General features: G+C 39.9%; 3 protein-coding genes across 10 annotated transcripts in view; 1 reads left to right on the plus strand and 2 right to left on the minus strand.

Annotated features, from left to right (window-relative positions):
• The window catches only part of ncor1 (nuclear receptor corepressor 1), a 55846-nt gene extending 53891 nt beyond the window's left edge, over positions 1–1955 (minus strand). For 4 of the 8 annotated variants that reach the window (XM_073479027.1, XM_073479032.1, XM_073479028.1 and 1 more), the window contains exon 1: positions 1856–1955. The gene's annotated coding sequence lies outside the window, so the exon portion shown is untranslated. The remainder of the gene's footprint in view (positions 1–1855) is intronic. The other 4 variants (XM_073479034.1, XM_073479031.1, XM_073479033.1 and 1 more) reach the window with 1 other exon arrangement.
• A 656-nt stretch (positions 1956–2611) lies between these two features.
• Positions 2612–18281, plus strand: pigl (phosphatidylinositol glycan anchor biosynthesis, class L). Its single transcript, XM_073479860.1, has 7 exons — positions 2612–2870; positions 4329–4428; positions 11353–11443; positions 12891–12958; positions 14998–15029; positions 16411–16544; positions 17779–18281. Exons 1-7 carry the CDS (start codon positions 2612–2614, stop codon positions 17905–17907), a joined length of 813 nt encoding a protein of 270 aa, XP_073335961.1. The 3' UTR covers positions 17908–18281.
• Positions 18114–20634, minus strand: cenpv (centromere protein V). Its single transcript, XM_073479861.1, has 6 exons — positions 20559–20634; positions 20266–20409; positions 20087–20179; positions 19001–19070; positions 18806–18920; positions 18114–18445 (listed from the first exon to the last, which is right to left on the minus strand). Exons 3-6 carry the CDS (start codon positions 20176–20178, stop codon positions 18297–18299), a joined length of 426 nt encoding a protein of 141 aa, XP_073335962.1. The 5' UTR covers position 20179; positions 20266–20409; positions 20559–20634; the 3' UTR covers positions 18114–18296.
• Between the last annotated feature and the right edge of the window lie 2421 nt (positions 20635–23055).

The raw sequence follows: 23055 nt of genomic DNA on the forward strand, positions 1-23055 counted from the left end.
TTGGAAAAAGGGACAGCCACTACCACCATAACCTGGGCAGGAAGCTGTTTTGGGAACCTATTTAATTTTTTCAGTCCACAGAGTTTGGTGGGTCCCAGAATTTATGAACCACTTTCACATTTTCAGGATTGATACTAAATATATCAGTGACAGAAAAAAAAACAAGTAACCAACAGCAGTTAATACAGCTAGTAGACATTTGTTTGTTTGTTTGTTTTATGCCATGAATGGGATAGCTGTTTTTATTTTTACCATTTCTTATTAAAAATGACATAATTTTGAATTATACCTGTGGAAACCATAGAAGCAGTAACAACGCTTGTTATTTTCCATGGCCTCTACACAAAGCCAACAGCAGACAAGTCATGAATCTGGTTCTTAAATGTATATGAGGCTACATCTCATTTTCAGCAGCACCTCCTAGCTTAGAGCCAGGACAAGGAGCGAAAAATCAGCTTAACAATAAGGAGCAGATGAAACAACAACAGAAGCACACTTCAGCTGCCTCAAAATGTGACAACCACCTGGCACGTTTTAGTGTTTTACTTGAACTGTTCTGTAAACTTGATATAATTTGCTCCTTCTCTAGCCTGAGTTTAATTGACACATCAAAAAATAATTGGCCGATCCACTGTCATCGATTACATCTATGAAATAACCATCATGCTTTAAATTGAGGAACTTGAGCTGTACTGTAAAGCGGTGGCCAAATGTTTACCAGCATGGCTGGCAATCAGTGAAACAGGAAACAAAGTTTGTTGCACTGATGCTGTTAGGGGGGACTTTGTCATCTTTCATACGAGGTCTTGCTCCTTATGCAAATCTTCTACAAATTTTTCTTCGTGTATTCCAATCTCATTATTCGTTCCTCTGTGCTCCCAATGGAAAAGGGGAATAAGCAGACCTCCTCGGTAAAGGCCTGTGTCACAGCATCCTTCCGGTTAAGGGAGACAATAAATCCATTAATATATGTTTGTTTTTTCTTCAAAGCAACTGTGTAAGTCGGATAATATTGATATACTTATCCTCAGCATCAGTTTTTGCAACCCTTGTTAGTGACCTGATTATCCATGACGTGCTTCTCAGCTTTGTTCCTTCTTTTGTAATAACTTGCAAAGTTCACGGTGGGAATCATCTAATGGACCGTTTACAAATACAGTTTAAGTTGTATCCCTGTTTTATCTGTTTGAACGTGGAGCATGAATTTAGATAAAAGAAACTGTGGCTTTAGTACATTCGCTCCTGGGTGTTCCCCTTCCTCTGCATTACAGCAGTCTTTAATTGAATTTTCCGACGTGGTTTAAGAGATGCAGTCTCATGTTATAAAAATGACTCTGCTTTTGGTCAGTCTTCGTCGTTTCACGGTGAAATGCTTTGTGAAGTTCATTTTTAGAGATCATTTATAATAGTCTCTGTGGTGATTTATCTGTAGACCCAGCAGCCATGGTGAACTTCATGTCCACATACAAAGCCTAGCAGTAAAAGATACTGCTGCTATGTGTTGTTATTGTTGTCTTTTTACAGCATACTGTCATATAAACGCAATGGGATTTGTAGCTTATCTTGGGGGATGGGTCCGTTTCCACAACAGAGAGCTTTTCCGGAAATGCACCATAAACATGCACAATAATAAACGTAAACTTTAAGGTATATGCTACTTTTACACTTTAACGTGATAACGCGACGTTTAAGATGTTGTTGTTGTCGCTAGCTAGCTAACTTAGCCCGTATTTCACCTTTGAATTCTCAACCACGTCGCCATCTTGCAAGGCAGATTTTCAGCGTAGACCCGGGCGCTTAAATAGCGTGCTAATTAAACATGTTGCTTTGTTGCATATAAGCGATATGCACTCACCTCATATTTAGAAAATATACCGATGGGAGAGAAAGGTATCCCAGGGCAGAATTGTGTGTCAATTGTTGATTGTAAATCCGCGGGTTGTGAGCTGTGGACGACTAGGCAGACTGAAGGCTGCGCCGCATTTGTCGGTCGATGTCCTGACAGGGTAAAATAAATTGTCCCTACTCGGCTGGATCCACAGGGTGCTAACGCTCCTCTACACATTTTACATATAAAAAAACTATAATCTACAGATTTGAAAAGTAGGCGGACTGTTATGTCACTCTCTTGATAAATATTTATTTTTTTCAATTTGGATTTTTATGCACCTGCAAGGATAATGCTGTGTGACAGCTAAATAGTCCCCTCCAACACGGTAATGTTCGTGGTGTTTGTAATTTTTACTTTTCCAGCAACGCCTGTTTGGCATGATTCATTAAACTTTCCAATCCATTTTCAGGGTAGTCTTAACTCAAATAAGTCAGAAGATTATTAAGTGCCTAATTCATGTGTTTGTTCTCCAAATAAGTTGATTTAAACTCAAATGAACTAAGAAAGCGACGGTGACACCAAGTGAGTAAAACACACCGTTATGGGACTAAAAATGGACAGCCATTGCTTTTTTGGACTTAGTTATGATACTTATTGCATTCTCTAATAATGGGTGACGTTAGATATAGGCTATCAGACAAACTGCATATTGTTGTAGAAGTGGAACCAAGTGGAAGACTTTTGTCTGTACACGGATTGTTTACGGTAACGGTCAAAATAATGAGTGTTTACCTGGTTGTCTTCATAGTTTTATCCTATTTTGTCTGGATAAAATGCATTTACTATCGACACCGGCGAACTTTGGTGAAGTCGTTGAAAAATGTACTGGATGTTTCCTCCGGCAGAGAACTAGACGGCGCAGATATCAGAGCTCTGATTGTAACTGCGCATCCGGATGATGAGTGCATGTTCTTCGCGCCAACGATCATACGGCTCGTTGAGTTAAATGCCAGCGTTCATTTGCTGTGTTTGTCTGAAGGTAAAGCTACAGCATACTACTGTTTGCATAAATAACGTTAAGAATTAAGTGTTAAGTTACGGAGAGATACGTATTGATCATGTGGCTTGCTGCTAACTAACGTTAGCTTGTTTAAATTACACGGTTCATCCATTAGATTTAACTGAATGTTGTAAACAAAGCATGGAAGTAAGATGACTCTCAGCTCTCCCAAAACAGTGGCTTTGCTTGTCAACCACTGAGCAAAAACATCACATACATGCTTTATAGAGCGACTGTGTCGGACTAAATAACTGATTAATGCTGGTAGATGAGGTGCGCTAAATTGTTTTTATTATTCATTTTAGAAAAATTTAAAAATATTGTTGCTAACACGTGGCTACTGGAAACAAACAGAGCTGAAATCCTTTTCTATTTAAAACCATACTGTGTTGTGTCCACATAATAACAGCCTACAATATCCAGGAAGGTGTTTGTTGGTCTTTTATTCATGATTTTTGAGTGACTAAATCATCCTCTACTGTCAGCTATTGTTAGAGTTAAGAAAGCTGGCCTTGTTTTTCTTTCCAGTCGAGTTTGCAATGGTTTCAAGTTAATGTAAAATATAGTCAAATCTTAGGTAAAATATAACAGTCAAAGAAAGAAAGAAAGAAAGAAAGGTGCAGACAAATTCTCAACTAGCTTTTCTGGGAAATGCTCAACATTGTAGGTGTCCATCCTTCTTGGGTGAACTGCAGGCATCTTTAGAAAGAAATGCTATCAACTGTTGTCTCCGGACCTACTCAGTTTCCAAAAGGTGTCATTGCTTGTTGTACTGGTAAAAACTATTAAAAACACAAATTAAACATGTTTCATGTCTGTACAATGCTGTATTCCATTTAGAGCCAGCCTAACTGATGTTAGAGGTATTTTTTTATTACACAGCTAAAGAAAACATGATATTTCAAAATCAATGAACGAATGAAGGAATTTATTTGATCATTAAAAAAACAGATAAAACACTGTAGTCAATACATGCATTAAAAATCATTGAGGAAGAAAACACAATAAAGTCAAAGGCTTATTTCCATCCTAGTTCTCTTGTAGAACACACCACAAAATAAAAGAAGACGGCAAGCAAGACAGCATTATAAACATATTACAAACATATATTGTAATATATTACACTTGGCACAAAATACCAGCTAAACAACCACAGTTCAGCAAAGCAAGACAAGACAGTACCCATAATAAGTAAAATATAAAAATAAAAAAAGCAAGTCTACATGCTATTGTTTTCTTTTGTTCATAGGAAGATGAATTTAGCTAGCATGTGCTCTGTAACTACTTCTTTAAGGCCACTTTAAACATCCCACAGTGAAACACTCAATTTTGAGTTTTTGGGCACTTAGACAGAATCTGCTAACAGAGTTTAGACTTTTATTTAGATTTTCCTTTCATTACGGTACATCTATAGCCAAATTTGTTTATATTATCCAGGAAACTACTACCATCAAGGAGCTCAGCGTAAACAAGAACTTCTCAACAGCTGTGCCGTGTTGGGGATACCAGTATCCAGAATCACCATAGTGGACCATAAGTAAGCAGCCATCTTCAACACACAGCATACAAATTACAAGATTTCAATGATGTGCCATTAAATGTTGAAGGCACTGTGTTTGTTTTGGCTTGTTAGAATTTGCACTGTTGAATATTCTTATTTGTGTGTTAAACATGTTTGTACTGTACTTGTCCATTGCAGATTGAGATTGAAAATGATTCAAAACCGAGACTAATTTTTTGCTGAAAATTGAAATAAACCAAATATACTTATGCTGCCTTCTTTTAAGGAGTCGGATCTCAGTTCAGCATGTCTCCCTGTTGGAGGCCATTATTCTCCTCCCAGCCACCCAGTGTCTGTCAGAACAGCTAGAAAGTTGACCACAAATCACACCCATCTGTTCTCACTACAACAGAGCTGATCGAGCCTGGCCTGATGTATTAGCTCCGTGTCACAGGGGAAATAAATGATTAGGTCTCAGGCAGTGATAGGTCAGCCCTGGGGGACACACATGGAGCCCCTTTAAAGGCTTTATAATTCCAAACTGACTTCAATCTATCTATCTAACTATCTATCTACAATATATATCCACATATCTATTTATTTATTTATCAATCACTAAAGTATAATAAAGCAAGTTTTAAAATTATAATTAAAGCAAATAAATGTTTTTTGGTTAATAGCTTATTATAAAATTTATTTTTTACCCTCGTTTTTTTTTTTTACACATTCATTTAACCTTTTGAACACAGAGGATCAGTCAATGTCAGTGAGTAAGTTAAGGGAAATTTGGATGGCTTAAGGGCTGGTTGACATTGTTTTTTGCACGTTACTTGCCCATTTATTGAAAGATATTTTCCTCTTCAATCCAAAATGGGTTAGGGTTAACTACTGACTTTAGGTCAATTTTGGCTATTAACCAAAGTGTCAATTCACTTGTTAGTGTTTCTTGAATTGGAAACGTTTTGGGGATGAAGGGTCCTACTTCTTCCTTTTCTGTTGCTCCCCAACAATTTTCTTGTGGAGCTCTGTGGGAAAATTAGTGGAAAGAAAATAGTTGCACATTCCAGCTGTGTTGCAAGAACAGTTCAAACAAAACACTGGCGTTGTTTGCTAGCTCTCATTCATCTTAGAGCAGTATGGAAACAAGTACATAATATGGGTTCTTGACAGCAAATGATGAAAATGTATGACTTCACTGAATAAAATATGTATATTTGTCTCCATAAATGCCATACATGACATATAGAAACAGCTATCACTCTTTCAGTGTGCTTGTGAATGCCTCCAAGTTAAAACAGACTTCCCTCATAAACCTCAATTCACAATCAAATCGCTGGGCAGATCTGGGGACCTGAACTTCAAACTGTATCGCTGTCCAAATTCTTGTGGACGTCGCTCTTCTTTTCTGTTTTCTCCTATATTTTGTTGTTGCTGCAGCTGTAAGGCTCTCAGTCTCCAGGCTCTGGCTCTTGGCAAGGTCAAGTTACAGAGAAAGTAGCGGTAAAAGGTGATGTTGAAGAGGGGGATTTTTTTTTCTCCTTTGGATCAACTCTGCAGCTTTCCTTGAAAATGTTTGGAGTTTCTAGGAACCGCAGGGCTGCCTACATGTGAGTCTCTACATGTTGGCTCGCCAGGAGAGCTGCATGAACTCTGGCACTAACCTGGAACTCACAGTAACAAGCTGGCAGCCTGCCCAGGTTGTCTGCCCTAGAGAACATTGTTGGGGTGTGTGTGTGTTGTTATATACACACGCACAGACTTCCCAGTTTTATCATCTTGTGCACACAGAATATAGCTGAACTTTGATCTCAGTACTGTCTGCACTTCTGCTGAACTGGAGTGTAGCCCGTTTTCCCTTTCTGTGTATTCTGTTGTTTGCCCAAAACACACACCTAATCAGCACTTTGAGAGCCCCAGCCCCACTCTCTCACAACCAAGCTCTCTCTCTCTCCCTGTTCCACCCCTCCTCCTCTTCCTCCTCCTCCTCCTCCTGCTCTTGTCCATGTCTGCTGAAGCCAACTGCCAAGGACTGTGGGATACATTTTGGCAATGCTCTGAGCACTGCTAATGTAGGTCAGTCCAAACTGTTTTTCTCCTTGTGCGTCTGTACATGGCTAGCCACACTTTGGCTTTGCTCTTAACCTTCACTGCCCAAGTATGTGCAGATGTACATCCTTGACTCGAGCTCTCCCTGTTTTTCTCACTGATCATTTTGTTCTCCACTGAGAAAGAAAAAGATGCAAGGCTAAAGTTTGCAGAGAATAGGAACTAGAAAATTTGATTAGAAACCAAAGCTCTATCTTGTCAGTTTGATTTGAGCAGTTACAGTCATGCAGTCCAGTTTAACAGTCCTGCAATTCTTCCTACCTGCATGAAGTTTAAAATGATCTGTTTTTTGTTTAAACTGGAGGCTGTAGTTTGTGGTGCAGTTGAACTTTCATGTGTTAACAGAGGTGTGTGTGTCTGTCCTTCAGATCAGATGGACAAAATATATGTCCATGAAACGGAGTCAGCGATTTTTAGATATCCGTCTTCTCCAAACTGTAGATCTTAACAGGACTATTTTTTGAATGTTTCTACCACCCGTCCATGCCATGTATTAAAAGCATGCACTTTAACTTTGCATTATGAATGTGTAAAAAGGAGCCCTGGACAAATTATTCAAGGTCCACTGACTTTTTCAAATAGCTCGTACGTCATAGTTCAAGTGTTTTGTGGGCAAATAATTACAAAGTTCAAAGTTCAGTTGTCAGTTTCTCACTGACAACTGCTTTAACCTACCAAGCTGCTGTCAATGAGGATACTGAGAAAAATATTGTATTTTGGATCCACATAGTAAATGTACCATACCCTCTGATGTTTTTGTAATTTTGAAACAACACGTGAGCATCACTAGTTTGGGAAATGACTGTTGTATAGAACTACAGAGAGCAAATCAGTGTGTATGGTTTTCAGACAAACTCATGCAGTTCAGATGGATGGTGGGTTAGACAAGGATGACTGGAGGTGAGTGAAGCTAAAATACAGTAGTGCTGTAGCAGTGCTGATCTCCCAATATAATATCAAGCACTTAAAAAGCTTTCATCAAGGATTATGTCAAGTCCAAAACAAACTCAATAGCTATGAGCCAATGAGCACCTTGGCAGAAGAACTGAGATTTTTATGTGATGCTATCAAGGGACAAAACCCTGGAGCAGATTCTCAGAGTTTGTGTGCTCAAGATGTTTGCCCTGGGGTTGTAAGCCAAGCTGGGTATTATTTCTTTTTAATGCAAACACAAACCAGGAAGTGTGCTATTCCTTTGGATGTCAGCCATGACACAAGTTTTCCAAAGAATGGATGTTAGTGTGTAATGTGGTCTTGTAATGACACTTTAAATCCTGTCTTGGTTCAGTTGAATGTGTTTCTGACAGCATATTCATTTAAGACCATTTGTGATATAGGTCATCTTGTTAAAAGAATTAAAGGTTCCCTGTGGAGTTTTTGACCTCAAGCATACAAGGACGCACAGGTGTTGTTCCTTCTGGTTGACGTGCTACACATTCCTGGCAATGGTTTCACATTATCCTACAGGCACAAAAGACATACTGCAATGCACCAGCAAATCCAGTGTATAAGAAGACTGCAAACCAAACACAAATGTAAATTATACTGTATTTAAAATGCTTAAAGGAACAGTTCACCCAAAAATGAAAATTCAGTAATTATATACTCGGCCTCATGCCAATGGAAAGTCAGGTGAAGTTTCGTAGTCCACAACATTTCTCCACAAACATCCCCTGTTTCCAGTTGTTTTGGGGTTTTTTACATTTCAAAACAAGTCCCCATCTACATCAGTTGTTTAGGAGAATGTTGCAACTCTGTTTTGCTGTGAAGTTCCAGAAATTCTTTATGGACCACGAAACTTCACCTGACTTTCTATTCGCACGGCTTTACCATTGAGTAGATAATGACTACAGTTTCCTTGTTCCTTTAAAATATCTTGGATGCTTTTTGAGGGACAAAATTCATTCAACATATTTCAGAGCTCAAGGATTAAAACAATGGTAAGGACTAAAACTGACAAAACTTTAATTGACGTCATCATACAAGTGGAGTAACATCAAGATATTGTCCTACCCAGTAAAACGGTATTAGAACTGAGCAAAAATCATCCCATTCATCAGGATAGTGTGATGTACTGGATCCACTGGACTTCTGGGTTCAAGCTAAAGTCACAACTTAAGTGTAGTGCACAGTGCGGGTTATGTTTCATGATGGCAGATATGGGTGAGACTTGCTCACTACCAACTGTAACCTATGGAATAACACATGAATTCTGCTTTAAAATAGGATTTTCCCTTTAATGCTCACTGAATAGGACAGCTGTGTTGACAGTATCTGGGGCCCCAGTGCATTTTGGGGCCTTTGTGATCAAGCTGGATCTGAACACGCTCTGCTGCCTCTGCACTTGCACTGGCTTGACCTCTGTCTGCTCCCTGCACTCGATTATAGCTGCTCACTGCACAAATCCAGCCATTGCACTTCTTCATTACACTATCCACTGGACTGAAGTGAAGCAACACCCCGCTTTCACACAATCGTGATAACATACTTCATATTTACTTAATTGAAATACATCTTTACTCAGAATTCAATCACATACTGAAAGCTTTTATATTTGATTGGATTCGTGCAATCCTCTGTATGCATCAATACAACGAGCTCAGTTCAGTTCAGAAAAGCGGTATACTCTGTAACACCCTATCCCCACACAAGGTTTAAATATACATTGATCAGAAGTAAAAATAGACCTGGCTGTTTTATAAGCACATGGCAGGGCGCGTTAAATAGTGGAGAGATGTTCCAGCCTTGCCACTGACCTCTGGCTGTGCTTTTATCCCAGATACATTTGTCACCAGCACACAGTGGCCTCTGCATAGTCAAACAGATGCTTTTCCCATTTCACCGAGTCCTGCAGCCAGCAACAAACTGCGATGTTGTCATGTTCGATTGTTCTTTTTCTGCACAACTTACTTTCAAAACAACATCATTATTTCCATGGTTAACAGCATTATTTCCATGGTTGTTTTCATAACCGTTTAATTATCTCGACATGAGTGAAAATTGGCAAAACCTGCCACCGCAAATGTCTCCAAATCGCTGTTTGTATTGGTGTTGTAACTGTAGTTGTAACTGCCTTATTACGGTGGGATATTGTGGGCGGACTGTCAGTTTGTAGTGGCATCTCAGCCGTTCCCAGCAGGACATATAATCTGACTGTGTGGACAGAAGTCTGGCAGTTTCGCAGGCCTGTGGTCCATGTGACCAGACTAAACAAGCCCTCTCTGACATACACGCACACACACACACACACACAGAATCCCCTTACTGGGCCAAAGTTCAACCACTGCATACAGATGCCTGCAAGCAATTAGACATCCACATGCAAAACTACAAAAGAGGGAGCTGTGGAGGTTACTTTAGGACATTTTGCACCGTTGCCATGGTGAAGCTGACATTCAGCCTGCATCCTGCTTGAGAAAGGTCAGGTGTCTTATGTCTGTTGTTCATTTTTCTTTTCTTTTTTTCACCCTCTCGTTGCAGGCTTGTGCTTAGCTGCGGTTGTCAAGCTGGAAGACAAAATGTCTAAAATAACAAATGAATAAATGCAACAATAAAAAACAGATATACTCAAATATTCAGTCCAACAAAATGCTCTACTTTTATGTGTTAGCTTTCTGTATAAAGCAGTTATTAAAAGATTAGGCCTGTGTTTTATTCATTTGAAGCATGCAGCATTTCACATTGGTTACATATGTGAAATGCTGCATAAGATTTACACAAGGTTCCATTTCACAGGCCACCCTGCTCAAATAAAAACAGCATGGACACACACACACACACACACACACACACACACACACAGGCCTTATGACATGTCAGTGGTATCTACGTGTCACAGCAGTGCATTCACTCGATGACAGACAGTTTTAAACTATCTCTGAACCCCCATCCATCTGCCCCGCCTCCCTTGACACAGCCAACCCCCACCCCTCCACCCCTTACACCAAAGCCTGACCCTCACACCAGTGGCAGCCAATAGATTTGTGGCCTAATCCATCACTTCCCTCTACCAGCTCAACTGTCCTGGTTCATTGTTTGCAACCAAGGGGAGGGGAGCAAATTGACACACCCCCACACCTACCCCACTCTATGCACTTATATATACATGCACATGCACCGCCCCCATGTGTACAACAACACGTCATTGATCTCTCTGCTTATCTGCTTGAACCAAGACCCCCACAGTTTGGTTTATTCAAACTGTCTTTTCAGGGTTTTTTTGTTTTGTTTGTGTGTGTTTTTGATCAATATACAGCAGAGAAATAATGACTGGTGCACAAACTGAATCCACTACACTTCAAATGCAACCCTCGGGACTTTTATGTGAACTGCGTTGACCCAGCTCATATCTGAGTCAGCCTGAGTAGGTTTTTAAGTACTTTCCTCTTTATTTTTTGTGGCTGGTTTCTCTCGAGTTCCAGGGGAACGTTGAACAACCATAAAAAGCAATGCTCATATTTTCTAAACCGAGGGGAAAAAATCAGATATTATTTCTGCCAAAAAGGGAGTCCATGCATGTTTAGTAGCCAAAGAGCTTGGGCTGGCCAAGTGTGATGTTTGATGTATGCTCCGTGTTGTCTCCAGGCTGTAGTTTCAGAAGAACATGATGCTAAGGGCCTTCCGACCCTTAACCCCCGGACTTCCTATCAGCACTCCCTCGTGTTTGCATTCCACAACAGCCTTTCTTCAAACACAGGGTTAAATCTGCACTGTGCACAAATCTTGATGTTCGGAAAGGAATAAAATTGCACAGCCTAAGAAACACTCAGCATTCTTATGTTGTGTATGCAGGCACAATGCACTCTTGTATCTCAGTGAAACCCTGTTGTAAAATCACTGTCCCTTTCTTTGCAGAAAACTGCCAGATGATCCCAAAGCAGAATGGAGCGTCTCATTGGTCTCTTCTGTAATTGTGAAGCACATCAGAGCTCACTCCTTCAACATGGTAATGTCAGCGCTGCACTAAATTCTTTCCTCTCAAAGCAGTGGCTTTTCTGTCATTTCCTGTTTGATGTTAACACACAGTCTCCCTGCCATTGTGTGTACAAAACCCATGTATTGTTTTGTTTGCTCTTTACCATATGTTTTGGCACCACAGCTCTCTAGCTCATTATCCCAGTTTCACTGTGGTCTGTATAATAATCCTGTCAGCCACAGCTGTCTCTTTTCCTCCAACTCAGACTGTACTTTGAGCCTCCCTTAAATCGAGGGGAAATGGCCTCTGCCGCAGCAGAAGGTTTGGATTCAGTTTCTTTGTTTACACAGAGATCCTTATCTGCCCCGGTGTTGTTCTGCACTATTAGCCAACGGGAATGAGGCAAAGTTAGAATCAAAGAATTTTCATCCGGTCCGCTCTCAACAAATAGACAAATACTCTGACAAACAAAGTACCGCAGCAATGGGGGGAAAAAAGTTCTTTAGGGAAGATGAACACACATCTGCACATCTGGGTTCTTCTGTCCTGTAGTTGCAAACTCTTTTTGTTATCAAAGAAGACAAACAAACACGGTCTCCTCCCATCCTGTCAGGCTGTTCAGGCTGTGCAGCAAAAAATGCCTTTAGACTAAAAAGTAGGCAGGAGAAACACGTCAGTCGCACATAAACACCTTCCCTGACACACACATGCAGCATAGATGGACATCTAGATGTGAAAAAACAATTCACTTTCCCTGCTTGGTGAATTAAACGATGAGCCAATTAAAAGAAAATTTGTTGCACTCTTACGCTTCATTTTCAATCAAAACTGTCAAACATTTGCTGGTTCCAGCTTCTTAAATGTGACAATTTGCTTCTTTTCTTTTTCATTTATGACGGTCAATGAAGAGTCTTTGTGTTTTGAGCTGTTTGTTGGACAAGAGAAGCAACTTGAAAATGTCCCTTTGGGCTCTAGAAAACTGATGAGCATTTTATAGACTAAACAATTAATCATATAAATGACTGGCAAATTAATCGATAATGAAAGTAATTTGTGCAGCCCTAAACTGTAAAATATTGTTTCTTTGGTCAGACAGCATGCCAGTCCCTTGCTTTTCCATAAACAAACCACCAAAAGAGCTTATGCTTAATTTATGTTGATTGCAAAGTCCCAGTCAGGGTAGAATACGTCTGAGTGCAGCAAATGCCAAATCTTTAGTCAAGCACTTTTTCTTTCCCTTTGACCTGATTTTTTTTTTCTTTCACTCGCTTCCTCTGGTGTGCAAGCATGCAAACAGAAAAAGGTTTTTAAATATCAGTTGTCAGCTGCCAAGCAGCTCCACAGTCAGACACAGAAACCCATCCACCAAACCAAGAAAAATCTCTCCCTCTGTCTTTGCCTCCGTTTATTTAAATTCACTTTTAGATGCCCAGATTCTGGCTTTACACCCACACAGTGAGATATTTTGTTGTTTCAGGTGCTGACCTTCGATGGAAGAGGAGTGAGCGGCCATGCCAATCACATAGCCATCCATAAAGCTGTCAGGTACTCACTGAACTTTAAGGCTTTGATATATTTTTTTTTAAATCCCTCAACTTAAAGACGTCGTCCTCAGGGATATTATGTGGCTTACACATGCACACAGAAATCCGCCCACTCCACAGTCGTAAAACACCGTCTAGGAAAATGCAGAACATTTAGACTCGCATCAACATCCATCTTTCCAAATGTTTCCCCACAAAGATGCACACATACACACACACACACACACACACACACACACACACACACAGCATGTTTTTCAGAATTGGTCTGTTACATAGCTGAGAGGTCATCCAAACAGAGTCCTCAGAGGCACTCGGCTTCGCTCCCAGAGAGCAGCAGTAAATCCTGTCCCTGAAGTGGTGAGGTGGGAGGGCAGCTCTGGTTTGGAGAGGCCAACCAAGCAAGTTGCATCAGACTGTTGGTTAGGGAAAAAAAAAATGTGTTTTGCACTCTGAAGTGTACTTTGCTGTCCCTGTGTTGCGCTGATGCCTTAATTGTGTGCCGTGTTAGTCATGGCCTTTTCCCTCACTGAGCCTATATGGCTCTCTGTCAGTCTGTGGGCCTCATCTGTTGATAAGATGTGAGCTCTCCAAATCACATCTCATGATTCCCATTAGGCTGGAACCCAGAGGGGCTGTGCACTAGTTTCCACAGTGCTCCAAAGCTTGATGGCTTGTTTTTGTCAACATGTTAACAGCTATAGCACATTGAAATTCAAGTTTGAAAGGAAAACTTGTCTGTGCTCCCACCAAGACTTGAAGTGCTCTATGAAATTGTGTTTTGCTACACAGAAAAAAAATCCTCTGACACTGAACAACATGACCTGAAACACACGCAGTGAAAGATGTTTCAGTAGCTTGGCAGCATTACTCCAAGGCCTTTTCTGTGGGCTTACAATCAATCTTAGCAGTTTTGTGTTGTAACCAGGGACTTAAGATAAAAGTAAATATTTTCAGGCTGTATTGCGATACACAATATATATCTCCTCACTGCAGCGGCCCAGGGTTCGAGTCCAACCTATGGCCTTTTGCTGCATGTCGTCCCCCCCTCTCTCATCCCAAGGCCCAAAAAAATACTAAAAAAAAAAAAAAAAGCTATATCACAATATTTTTGTCTAAAATCCTCAATATCATTATTGCAACAGGGTACTTTCACAAAATATTAAAGGCAAAGTTCGCCCAAAACAGTCATTATCTACTCCCATGCCCACAAAAAGGCAGGTGTCTTAGTGAACAACACATTTCTGGAGCTTCACAGCAAAACAACACTGCAGCGTTCACCTGAACAACTGAAGTAGATGTGGACTTGCTTGAAAACAAAAAAACAACCCAAAAAATAAATATGAAATGTCTCCAAACAGCTAGCCCAGAGATCCCAAACTGATTTTTAAAAAGACGTTTTTTTTATACCCTTTTAGCTTAGCAGCTACAGTGAAGATTTTGGACAGAAAAAGGGCGTAAATAACATCTTCGCAGATCAATCTGGGATCTCGGGGCTATATTCTTTTACAGGTTTTTTTTAATGGGAAAAAAGTCCCCATCTCCATCAGTTGTTTGGGAGAATGCTGCAACGCTGTTTTGCTGTTAAGCTCCAGAAATGTTATGTGGCCTACAAAACTTCAGCTGACTTTCAATCAGCATGGGAGTGAGTAGCCAACAACAAAGTTTTTAATTTTTGGGTAAGATGCTCCTTTAACACAAGTAATCATCAGTAATGTGGATATACTGACTATAAGGGTAAAGGAAGGTCTTAGAACAGTAAAATAGTCTTTTCAGAAATGCAAATCACTTTGCTGTAATGCAGTCTTTAAACCAGGAAAAGACAACACTTATACCATATCACAATGGTGATGGTGATCACAATAGTTGAACCCAGTGTAACCAAATTTACATTTACATTTTGGCAAGCAGAAACGTCACACTGTGGCCATTTTTTGTAAAGGGGAAGCCAACACAAACCCCATCAGTAAGGCGTATCATTACAATGTTAACTTTATTTACTTTTACAGTGCGTAACATTGTTCTTTTCTCCTCTCACAGCCATCTCGCTTCCACTGGACAAGTACCCAATGGTAGGTTGGATAGAATAGATTAAAAATGTTTAAAACTTGTGACCAAAGTATCACTTGTAACACAGTGAAAGGTTGTCTGTAAAAGAAAAAATCTTTAGCAAGTTGTTTTAATAGAAACACCCTTCACCAGATGTGAAGTATGATGACACTGGGTAGACGTGCCCAAACAAAAGTTATATTAATTATTAAGCTTGAAGTAGCACTTAAAACTAAATTTACAGACTGCTTCACAATTAGACGAAGCAAGAAATTACATGAGAAGCACCACCTCTCCAATCTGTACTTTCCACATTGAGAACCCTGGAAAGTCCTGTGAACACCGACTCAAGAGTGGGTGTTTTGTTAATGTACAGCGCCCTCTCCTGTTCAAAGGGGCCGCATGTTTCACCTCTATACATTTTGGTCTGCTGGTGGCAGCATGAGGCCAGTTGGATATCTGAAACATCAACAATACACAAACGTTTGTTTGTCAACCACTTGTCATTTGTTTCATTCTGTGTGATGTTAGCAGATGTTAAAATCTTTAATCAGAATCAGAATCAGAAATACTTTAATTTACATCTCTGCTGTCCAGGCAAAATGTCTCCCAGTTTGTTTGTTTAATTTCAACCTACATAGACTTAATTTTTACTTTCAGTTGCATCTGAAAGGTTGTATGACGAGAGGGAAAATGTATTCTTCTTCAACAGAATGTGAAAGGAAAAGTAGGACAGAGAGGGGGCGACCTGTTCCGACAGGCTCAGCTCATTACTTTGCTGGTTTGGTAAACATTGAGGCCCACAGGGCACACCCACATCAATGTTTGAGCAGACAGCTTGATAAGAAACGAGCACAGCAGGCCCATGCAGTTAATCATCTCTGAGATCTCAACGGTTGCACTTTGCTGTTGAATGGCAGGAAGACATTATCATCCAATTCCCGAGGCCACAGTACTTTATCTAGGACAAAAGAACTCAAGTCTACCTCGCCCTCCGTGCGTGCAGTGAGCAATCATAAAAACAGCGGGTGCATCATTAGTCATGCTCTTTGGTTATTTATTACACCTCACCTGTTTGACTGGTCTTACTGTAGCCTCCAGGAGAGGAGGCGGCAGAGAATTAGGCCCAACGTGATTGTAATAAGCCTCCTCACCTGGCTGTAGAGCCAGACTCCGTGCTCATTACTAACAACTTTAAGCCTCTTGTGCCCTACAATCTCCCACTGCATGTGAAGGTTTATAGTTCTAATATCTTCGTAGAGGGTTATCCAGTTTTTCTATGATTCTAAGTGTGAAAAAGAAGCCGTGTTACACTGTTCGAGAATGACCTGGTTGACTGTCTGCTGCTGTTGTAAGTGTTTAACATATTAACAACTAACTAGGTCTATGTCTCTTCTCCCCCAGACTGCTGTTTGCTCTCCCTGGTGACTGTTGGCCTCCTCAGGAAGTACATCTCCTTCCTGGAGCTCCCCCTCAGCTGGCTGCTGCCCTCATGTCTCCGCTGCACTACAGGCTCACAGGGCTACAGGCAAGCCAAAGTAAGCCTCGAAATAGACACTCCGTTGGCAGAGACGTGTCGCTGTCTACTATTTTAAAGTGCACATGTTTTTTTAGCACCTTCTAACAAGGGCATGTACAGTATATGTGCTGAGAGAGCACAAGAGCGGGGATAAAGTTTGGAAAAAGAACGCTACAGCAGAGCAGAGGTGTCAAGAGTACACTCATTCTTCACTCAAGTACAGATACTTATGTGAAAACTGTACTGTACTGATTCAATGTTTTTACTCAGGTAAGAAAGTACCTGCTCTGAAATGTACTCAGAGTATAAGAGTAAAAAGTACCCCACTGAAGGACATTTCTACAAGCCATTTCTGTGCAAAGCTAACTGAACCTTGAGTCATATTAATGTAATTCAAAGACTATTAAACTTAAAGGTAGACTCAGTAGGATTTGTCCAAGTTGTTCGTAAACACACTACAAATATAGTTAATTGTTGTGTCTCTCCCAGGACATGAAATACCGACATTTTAGGTTGGTTGTAAATAATCTATTATCGATAATTCAACTCTCAACTGTATTAAAGGTGCACCATGTAGTTTTGGGGAATAACTTTTAATCAGAAGAGAAAGATCTTCATTGACTGATTTTTTTAAATTATTTTTTTGCCTAAACAAACTAAATAAACAAACTCTTTGTTTTCATGACTGAATAAACAAAGTGACCTTAAAGGACAACACTATTTCATACTGTTTCACTTTTATATTTGGCGGACCCTGCCACCTTTCTAGTTTCAGTGTTCTGGGACCTTCTTTTCCTCTGAGAACAGCTTGTTTATTCAGTTATGGAACAAATAAATACTTCTGATTTTGTATTATTACCTCATTAATATTGTAAATGTTAAAATTCTGAGTTTGAATTTCTTCTCCAAAACTACGTAGTGCCCTTTTAAAACTAAAGTAACAAGCCTTGGTACAGATATTTATACAGATATAAAATGGAGGGAGTAAAGTAAAAAGTTGTGAAAAATAAATACTCTAATAAATAGATACCTGAAAAAACTACTTAAATGAAATAGCTAAGTATTTGTACTTCGTTACCTCTAACCTCTGCAGCAAAGTGAGAAGTTGATTCAGTATACAGTATGTCTCATCAGGCTTATATTCCATAAAGCAATAAATAGATTTTCTAAGCATCAGACATTAAGCACTGATGGCTGTGATATGAGATGTTATGGCTTGTATAATCTCCTGAACGACCCTCTCCTCTTTTCAGGATGCTATGTTTTGCCATCGCACTCAACTCCTGTGGTTTCGTCACCTCTACATCGCCTTCTCTCGGTACATGTTCGTAAACACATTCCAAATCATCCCACAAGGACCAAAGAACCTGAAGATCTATTAAGTTAATCGTATCCAGATGCACTGTTTGTTACTCTGTTAGGTGTCCCCACTGGCTAACTACTTGAAACCTGTAAGTCGAGTTGCAGTTTACACATCCAGTGAGCTGTTCTTGCAGTTCTTCCAGTACTGTAGTGGCTAAAGTAGCCTGAAAATTCTTTCAACAGCACTTTCTATCAGTAACTTTGAAATAACAGTTATAGAAGCGTGTTATGTCCTTTTGGCACAGAAACATCTTTATTGTTTTGGGTCATTACACTGTATATAAAAACAACACTAGGGTTTGAATTTCTTATCATCTTATAATTCCAAAGATTGTTGTAGATACTGTAGAGTATTTGTGGTATACTTCTGATTAAAAAAGGTTTGATTCTTGTATCACAGTGTTGTTATTTAGTCTCTCAGCTGTGAGTCCGCTGCAGGTTTAGACATGTCTCTGATGATTTTGTGAGCTTGCATGCTTTCCTCCCACTTCTCTCCACAAAACTTCTCCACTGTGACGCTGCGGACAGTGCCTGGATCCAGACAGTGTGGAGCGACACCTGGGGAGAAAACAACACCAACAAAGGACAACTCATTGATGTGCTTATGAACAAAACAGCCCTTTGTCTCAAGCACATTTACAACTTGGCCTTACATGTTCAGTAATGCAAAATATGACATTCCAAGGGAGGTTTCATCACTGTTATCCAACAAACAATAATGTCCCCTTGTGAACATAATATTTCATTTCATTTCTCTACAAATAACATAAATCTAGGGCATGAAAGAGCAGACTGGGTTGGTTAGTTTGGAGTAAACACGACCCACTTAGTTTGGAGTAAACAGGACAGGATGATGAAATAAGTTTACAACACATGAGAATCATGTGACTGCCTTGTGTCAGCAGGGAGAGGTCATACCATATCCATCAGGGTTGGAGCGAGGAGTGTAGAAACTTTGGACTCCACAGGTTTTACAAAAGGTGTGTTTCGCAACGTGAGTGTTAAACGTGTACGTAGTCAGATTATCTGATCCCTGGGAAGAAGAAAAAAAAAGTTTTGATTAAATGCTCTTGTGATTTTTAAGTTAAATTGAAATTAAATTAATTTGTGTACCTGTAGGAGCGTGAAGGCATTTTTTGGAACAATGAAATGATGGTTTTGTTTCTTTGTGCAAACACTACAGCTGTAGAGACAGATACATAAATCAGTTTATAGTGATTTGCAAAAAAGTGTACATGAAAACAACAGCTGAATACCCAGAGATATAAAGGTAGCACACTCACAAATCTTAAAAACAAAGTTAACAAATCTCACTTTCACTAATTAATTCTGGCCATGGCAACCAACATAACATTGCAGCATAGTGGCCTTCATCGGTGATGGGGGAAAATGGAAGTCATGTCCTTTAAAGCTGGCAGATGTTAGTGGTAACCTCTATTTAAACTGTTAAATTGTATGAGAGTTACCATTTTACCTATTTTTAAGTCCTTGTCATAGTATCAAGAAAAGATCTATATGGAACCTTAGGAAGTTAATTACCATGTGACCCTTTCAGCCAATCATCTGCCTAGTCATGTATATAAATGTATATAAATAATAAAATACTGGGGAGGTGAGACCTTTCAAAGATTAACTATTACTATTCAAGAAAAAACTGTCTGAAATTCTCTGAAATTGGCCACTTGTTGAATTCATACTCCCAACAAATAAGAGCCAGCATATCACCAGAGTAACCACTAACTGCTGCAAATGGTAGCTGCCTTTAGCTAGTTAGCTCAGTTAGCCGTGCAGCTAGCGGGCCAGGCTGGGAGCTCAGAGCACTGGAGAAGTGTTGGTGTTTACCCCACCAAAACAGGAGCTTTGAACCCGCACCAGCCAGGGTTAGCTGGTTAGCATGCTTAACATTGCAACACAATACAGAGACATCATAACATCAAAACTGTTATTCGTCCACACTCTGATGATAATTTTATTGCAGTCTAGAATGTTTTCAACCAAAGAATGAGTTGGAATCCAACCTGGCATTATGAAGAAGTATAATAACCAGAAATAGCCAATCTTCTCACTGAGGGTCTCATTTTCTTATGTAGGTCATATTGAGACATCAGTATAAAATTGAGGCTGTTTCATAACCAGTTAAATGTTCCTTGTAGTACGTTTAAGATAATGAGAAATTATCATTGAATTTAATATCCGTACTTGCAGTGGAAAACATGCAGGTCTGGGGAACTCCAGACTTCAAATCTAACAGCTCCACAGTGGCAGCCGCCGGTATGTTTCACAGGATCCATTCTGCGAGTTAAAAGAAGATAACAAACCATCATAATGTATACACACAGTATGTACATATTTGCGTATCATGAGATGTGAAGCCTTACTTCCGTCACTTTGATGTCAGCAAGAAAAGGAACAAGGACAACAACACTTTAGCGGTGTTCCGGTAAAACTGGTGCCACGTGTTTGTTTTGTAACCCGTTGACGTGGAACTAAACGTCACACCCTAAACAGTTCCAGTCAGCCTGCTGGATGAAACAATGACCCTGGTCAAAGTCAATCACTGATAAAGAGTCTTATTTACATTAAAAGCCTCTCAGATAGTGATGCATGTGACCCATTCACAACTGCTGATGTTCAATGAATGTGTTGATCAAATTCAAAGGTAAGTAAGTACCTTTAAGAAAAGGCAACGTCAAGTTTGTTGTCCCGAGCCATGGACGTTTTCATTTCATGTGATAATCAGCCTCCGCAGTACTCAGCTAGGCCTATATCCTGCTTGAAAGATTGTTTTTTCCTGGAACACTTTGAGTCAGTCCATAATCATTCCAAGCAAGAGGCAGGGCAAAGTACTGCAGACTTGCACAAACACATTCCTCAGAGGTTGAACTAGTTCAGCCATACGCTCTGTGTTGGAAAGCATTGGCACTGTGTATCACGGGATGGGTGTCATATGACAGTGTGCTGGTGGGCTGGCTAACGGGGATGTTATGACCTAAATACATAAATTAGGACCATCCAAGCTGTATCATATCCATGACCCCAAAATAGAACCCAAGTGGGCAACAGACCCACATCTGAGCGTATGCTACTTGATTTAATTTAGTTTACAGTTGTCTGTAATTATAGTGGGAGCCAAAAATGAGGAGTGAAATAGTTGGTCTGTACTTGAAGCTGCCAGTAATGAAGTTATCTGTGTATTCTTTACTATCTTGCCAGGTCCCTGTGTTGACTGCCACAACAAAAATGGACCTAAATCTCAGATGGTCAGTGTGTTAAATCAGCTTGGTCACTTCACTCCAGGAACATAACAAAAAAACTCACTACACCAATGGAAAACCTTTGTTTAACAGTATCACTTGGGCGTCAGCTCATACCAGGCATACTTACACGTGTGCTCATGGAACAAGGATCATGCCCTCTTTTGTTGCGTGGACAATCCGTATACCTTATCATTATGCCTTGGCATAACTCAAGCAAACAACAAGAAGGAGGCTATGGCTATGTAGGCTTATATAGCCATATTGTGTCTTTTAAGGAAACAAAATGTTGGGAGGCTTTAGCTGTCAACACTGAACCTACATGAACTGCTTGAGTTTTTTGTTTACTCCTCCCATGACAATCTGTTCTCTGTACAGTATGTCCATCATGGTAAGCAGTATTGAGATAAGTGGCAGCACACAGCAACAACTTCACTATCATCTGAAATAATGCCTACAGTAGCCTACTTTCAGTAAAGAAACCTAAATTAGAGGGGCACTACGTAGTTTTTGAGAAGAAATTCAAACTCAGAATTTCAATATTTACTAAATTAATGAGGTAATAATACAAACTTAGACATATTTATTTGTTCCATAACTGAATAAACAAGCTGTTCTCAGAGGAAAATATGGTCCCAGAACACTGTTTGAAGCTAGAAAGATGGCAGGGTCATTTACAAAGTAAAACAGTATGAAATGGTGTTGTCCTTTAAGGTCAGTTCGTTTATTCAGTCATGAAAATGAGGAAAGTCTGTTTTAATTGGTTTGTTTAGGCATTAAAAAAAATCAGTCAATGAAGATCTCTCTCTTCTGATTAAAATTTCTGCATAGTGCACCTTTAAAACAAACCAAACTGACATCTGGGAGAACACTTGAGGTTGTCTAAATATGAAACAGTCTACCTCGGGGCCAGCCAAATGGTCCCTGGGACTCAAACACAGCTTGTTTCAGTATTCAGGCCATGACTCATGACCATAAAGCCTGTGCTCGTGACTAGGCCCATATTGTGTGTCTGCCAGATAACCACTATCAGCAAATTCTACTTACCAGATTACATATTTTGCAGTGGTCTTCAGGTTAGCTATTCATTAATATATTCTTAATTGAGATGTTCTAACAACCCTGGTGTGGATATGGGTTGCAAGTGAATGAAATAAGGTGGGTAAATGAGGTCAGTTAGCCTTGTTATCCTCCTCTAAGCCAGGAATAGGCCTACTTCACCCTGCTGTCACAACAGCTGCTAGCACGTTTTCAAAGCACGTTTCCATCTGTTAACGGGCACGTTTGATGGCGAGCAACAGGATTCATGTCTGAACACGTCCCTCTTGTGCTACATGAATGAATAAATGCATAGTCATTCAGACTTGGTGATCGAGTTCCTAATATGGCAATGGGTTTGTTATTCTAGAGGGATGGAAGAGGAGAAAAGGTCCGTGCATGTATAACATGTATGCTACACTATCATAGCACACAGTTACATGATTGAGTCTATGTAGGTCTTGTATAATTCTTTATTAGGTCTGTGTTATAAATCCCATAGTCATAAAGGTAATGTAGTCATCAAATATCACTTACTGTAACACAGCAACCAATCGCTGGTCAAACAAACAATCTCACAATCCAATCAGAAGCTCGGGGAACGTCCCTGTTGCTATGATGTTCTAGCAAATTCTAGAGGCAGTGTGTCGAGATATTACTCCGCCGCGGAAGATATGTCAAATTATCATTTAAAAGCATACTATTTTCACTAAGCATTCACGTCTATGAGTAAACGTATTACTATCAAATAAAACAAAACAAAAATAAGTAAATATAGTAAAATAGTGCGATTCGTATCGACGGGTACTACTTTCACATGCGGACGGATATTGTAAGATGACGTGTACAGACTCCGGTATATAATACAGTGTCCGT

The sequence above is a fragment of the Pagrus major genome, chromosome 13 (assembly GCF_040436345.1).
Source record: "Pagrus major chromosome 13, Pma_NU_1.0".
NCBI lineage: Eukaryota > Metazoa > Chordata > Actinopteri > Spariformes > Sparidae > Pagrus > Pagrus major.

Excerpts from the sequence above, each read along its gene's own strand:
- pigl (XM_073479860.1), top strand. The coding sequence starts at position 2,612 with ATGAGTGTTTACCTGGTTGTCTTCATAGTTTTATCCTATTTTGTCTGG. Across the intron at positions 2,871-4,328 it reads TTTGCTGTGTTTGTCTGAAG|GAAACTACTACCATCAAGGA; the intron begins GTAAAGCTACAG and ends TATATTATCCAG. Across the intron at positions 12,959-14,997 it reads GCCATCCATAAAGCTGTCAG|CCATCTCGCTTCCACTGGAC; the intron begins GTACTCACTGAA and ends CTCCTCTCACAG.
- cenpv (XM_073479861.1), bottom strand. The coding sequence starts at position 20,178 with ATGGATCCTGTGAAACATACCGGCGGCTGCCACTGTGGAGCTGTTAGA. Across the intron at positions 18,921-19,000 it reads ATGCCTTCACGCTCCTACAG|GGATCAGATAATCTGACTAC; the intron begins GTACACAAATTA and ends TCTTCTTCCCAG. Across the intron at positions 18,446-18,805 it reads CTCCAACCCTGATGGATATG|GTGTCGCTCCACACTGTCTG; the intron begins GTATGACCTCTC and ends TTTTCTCCCCAG.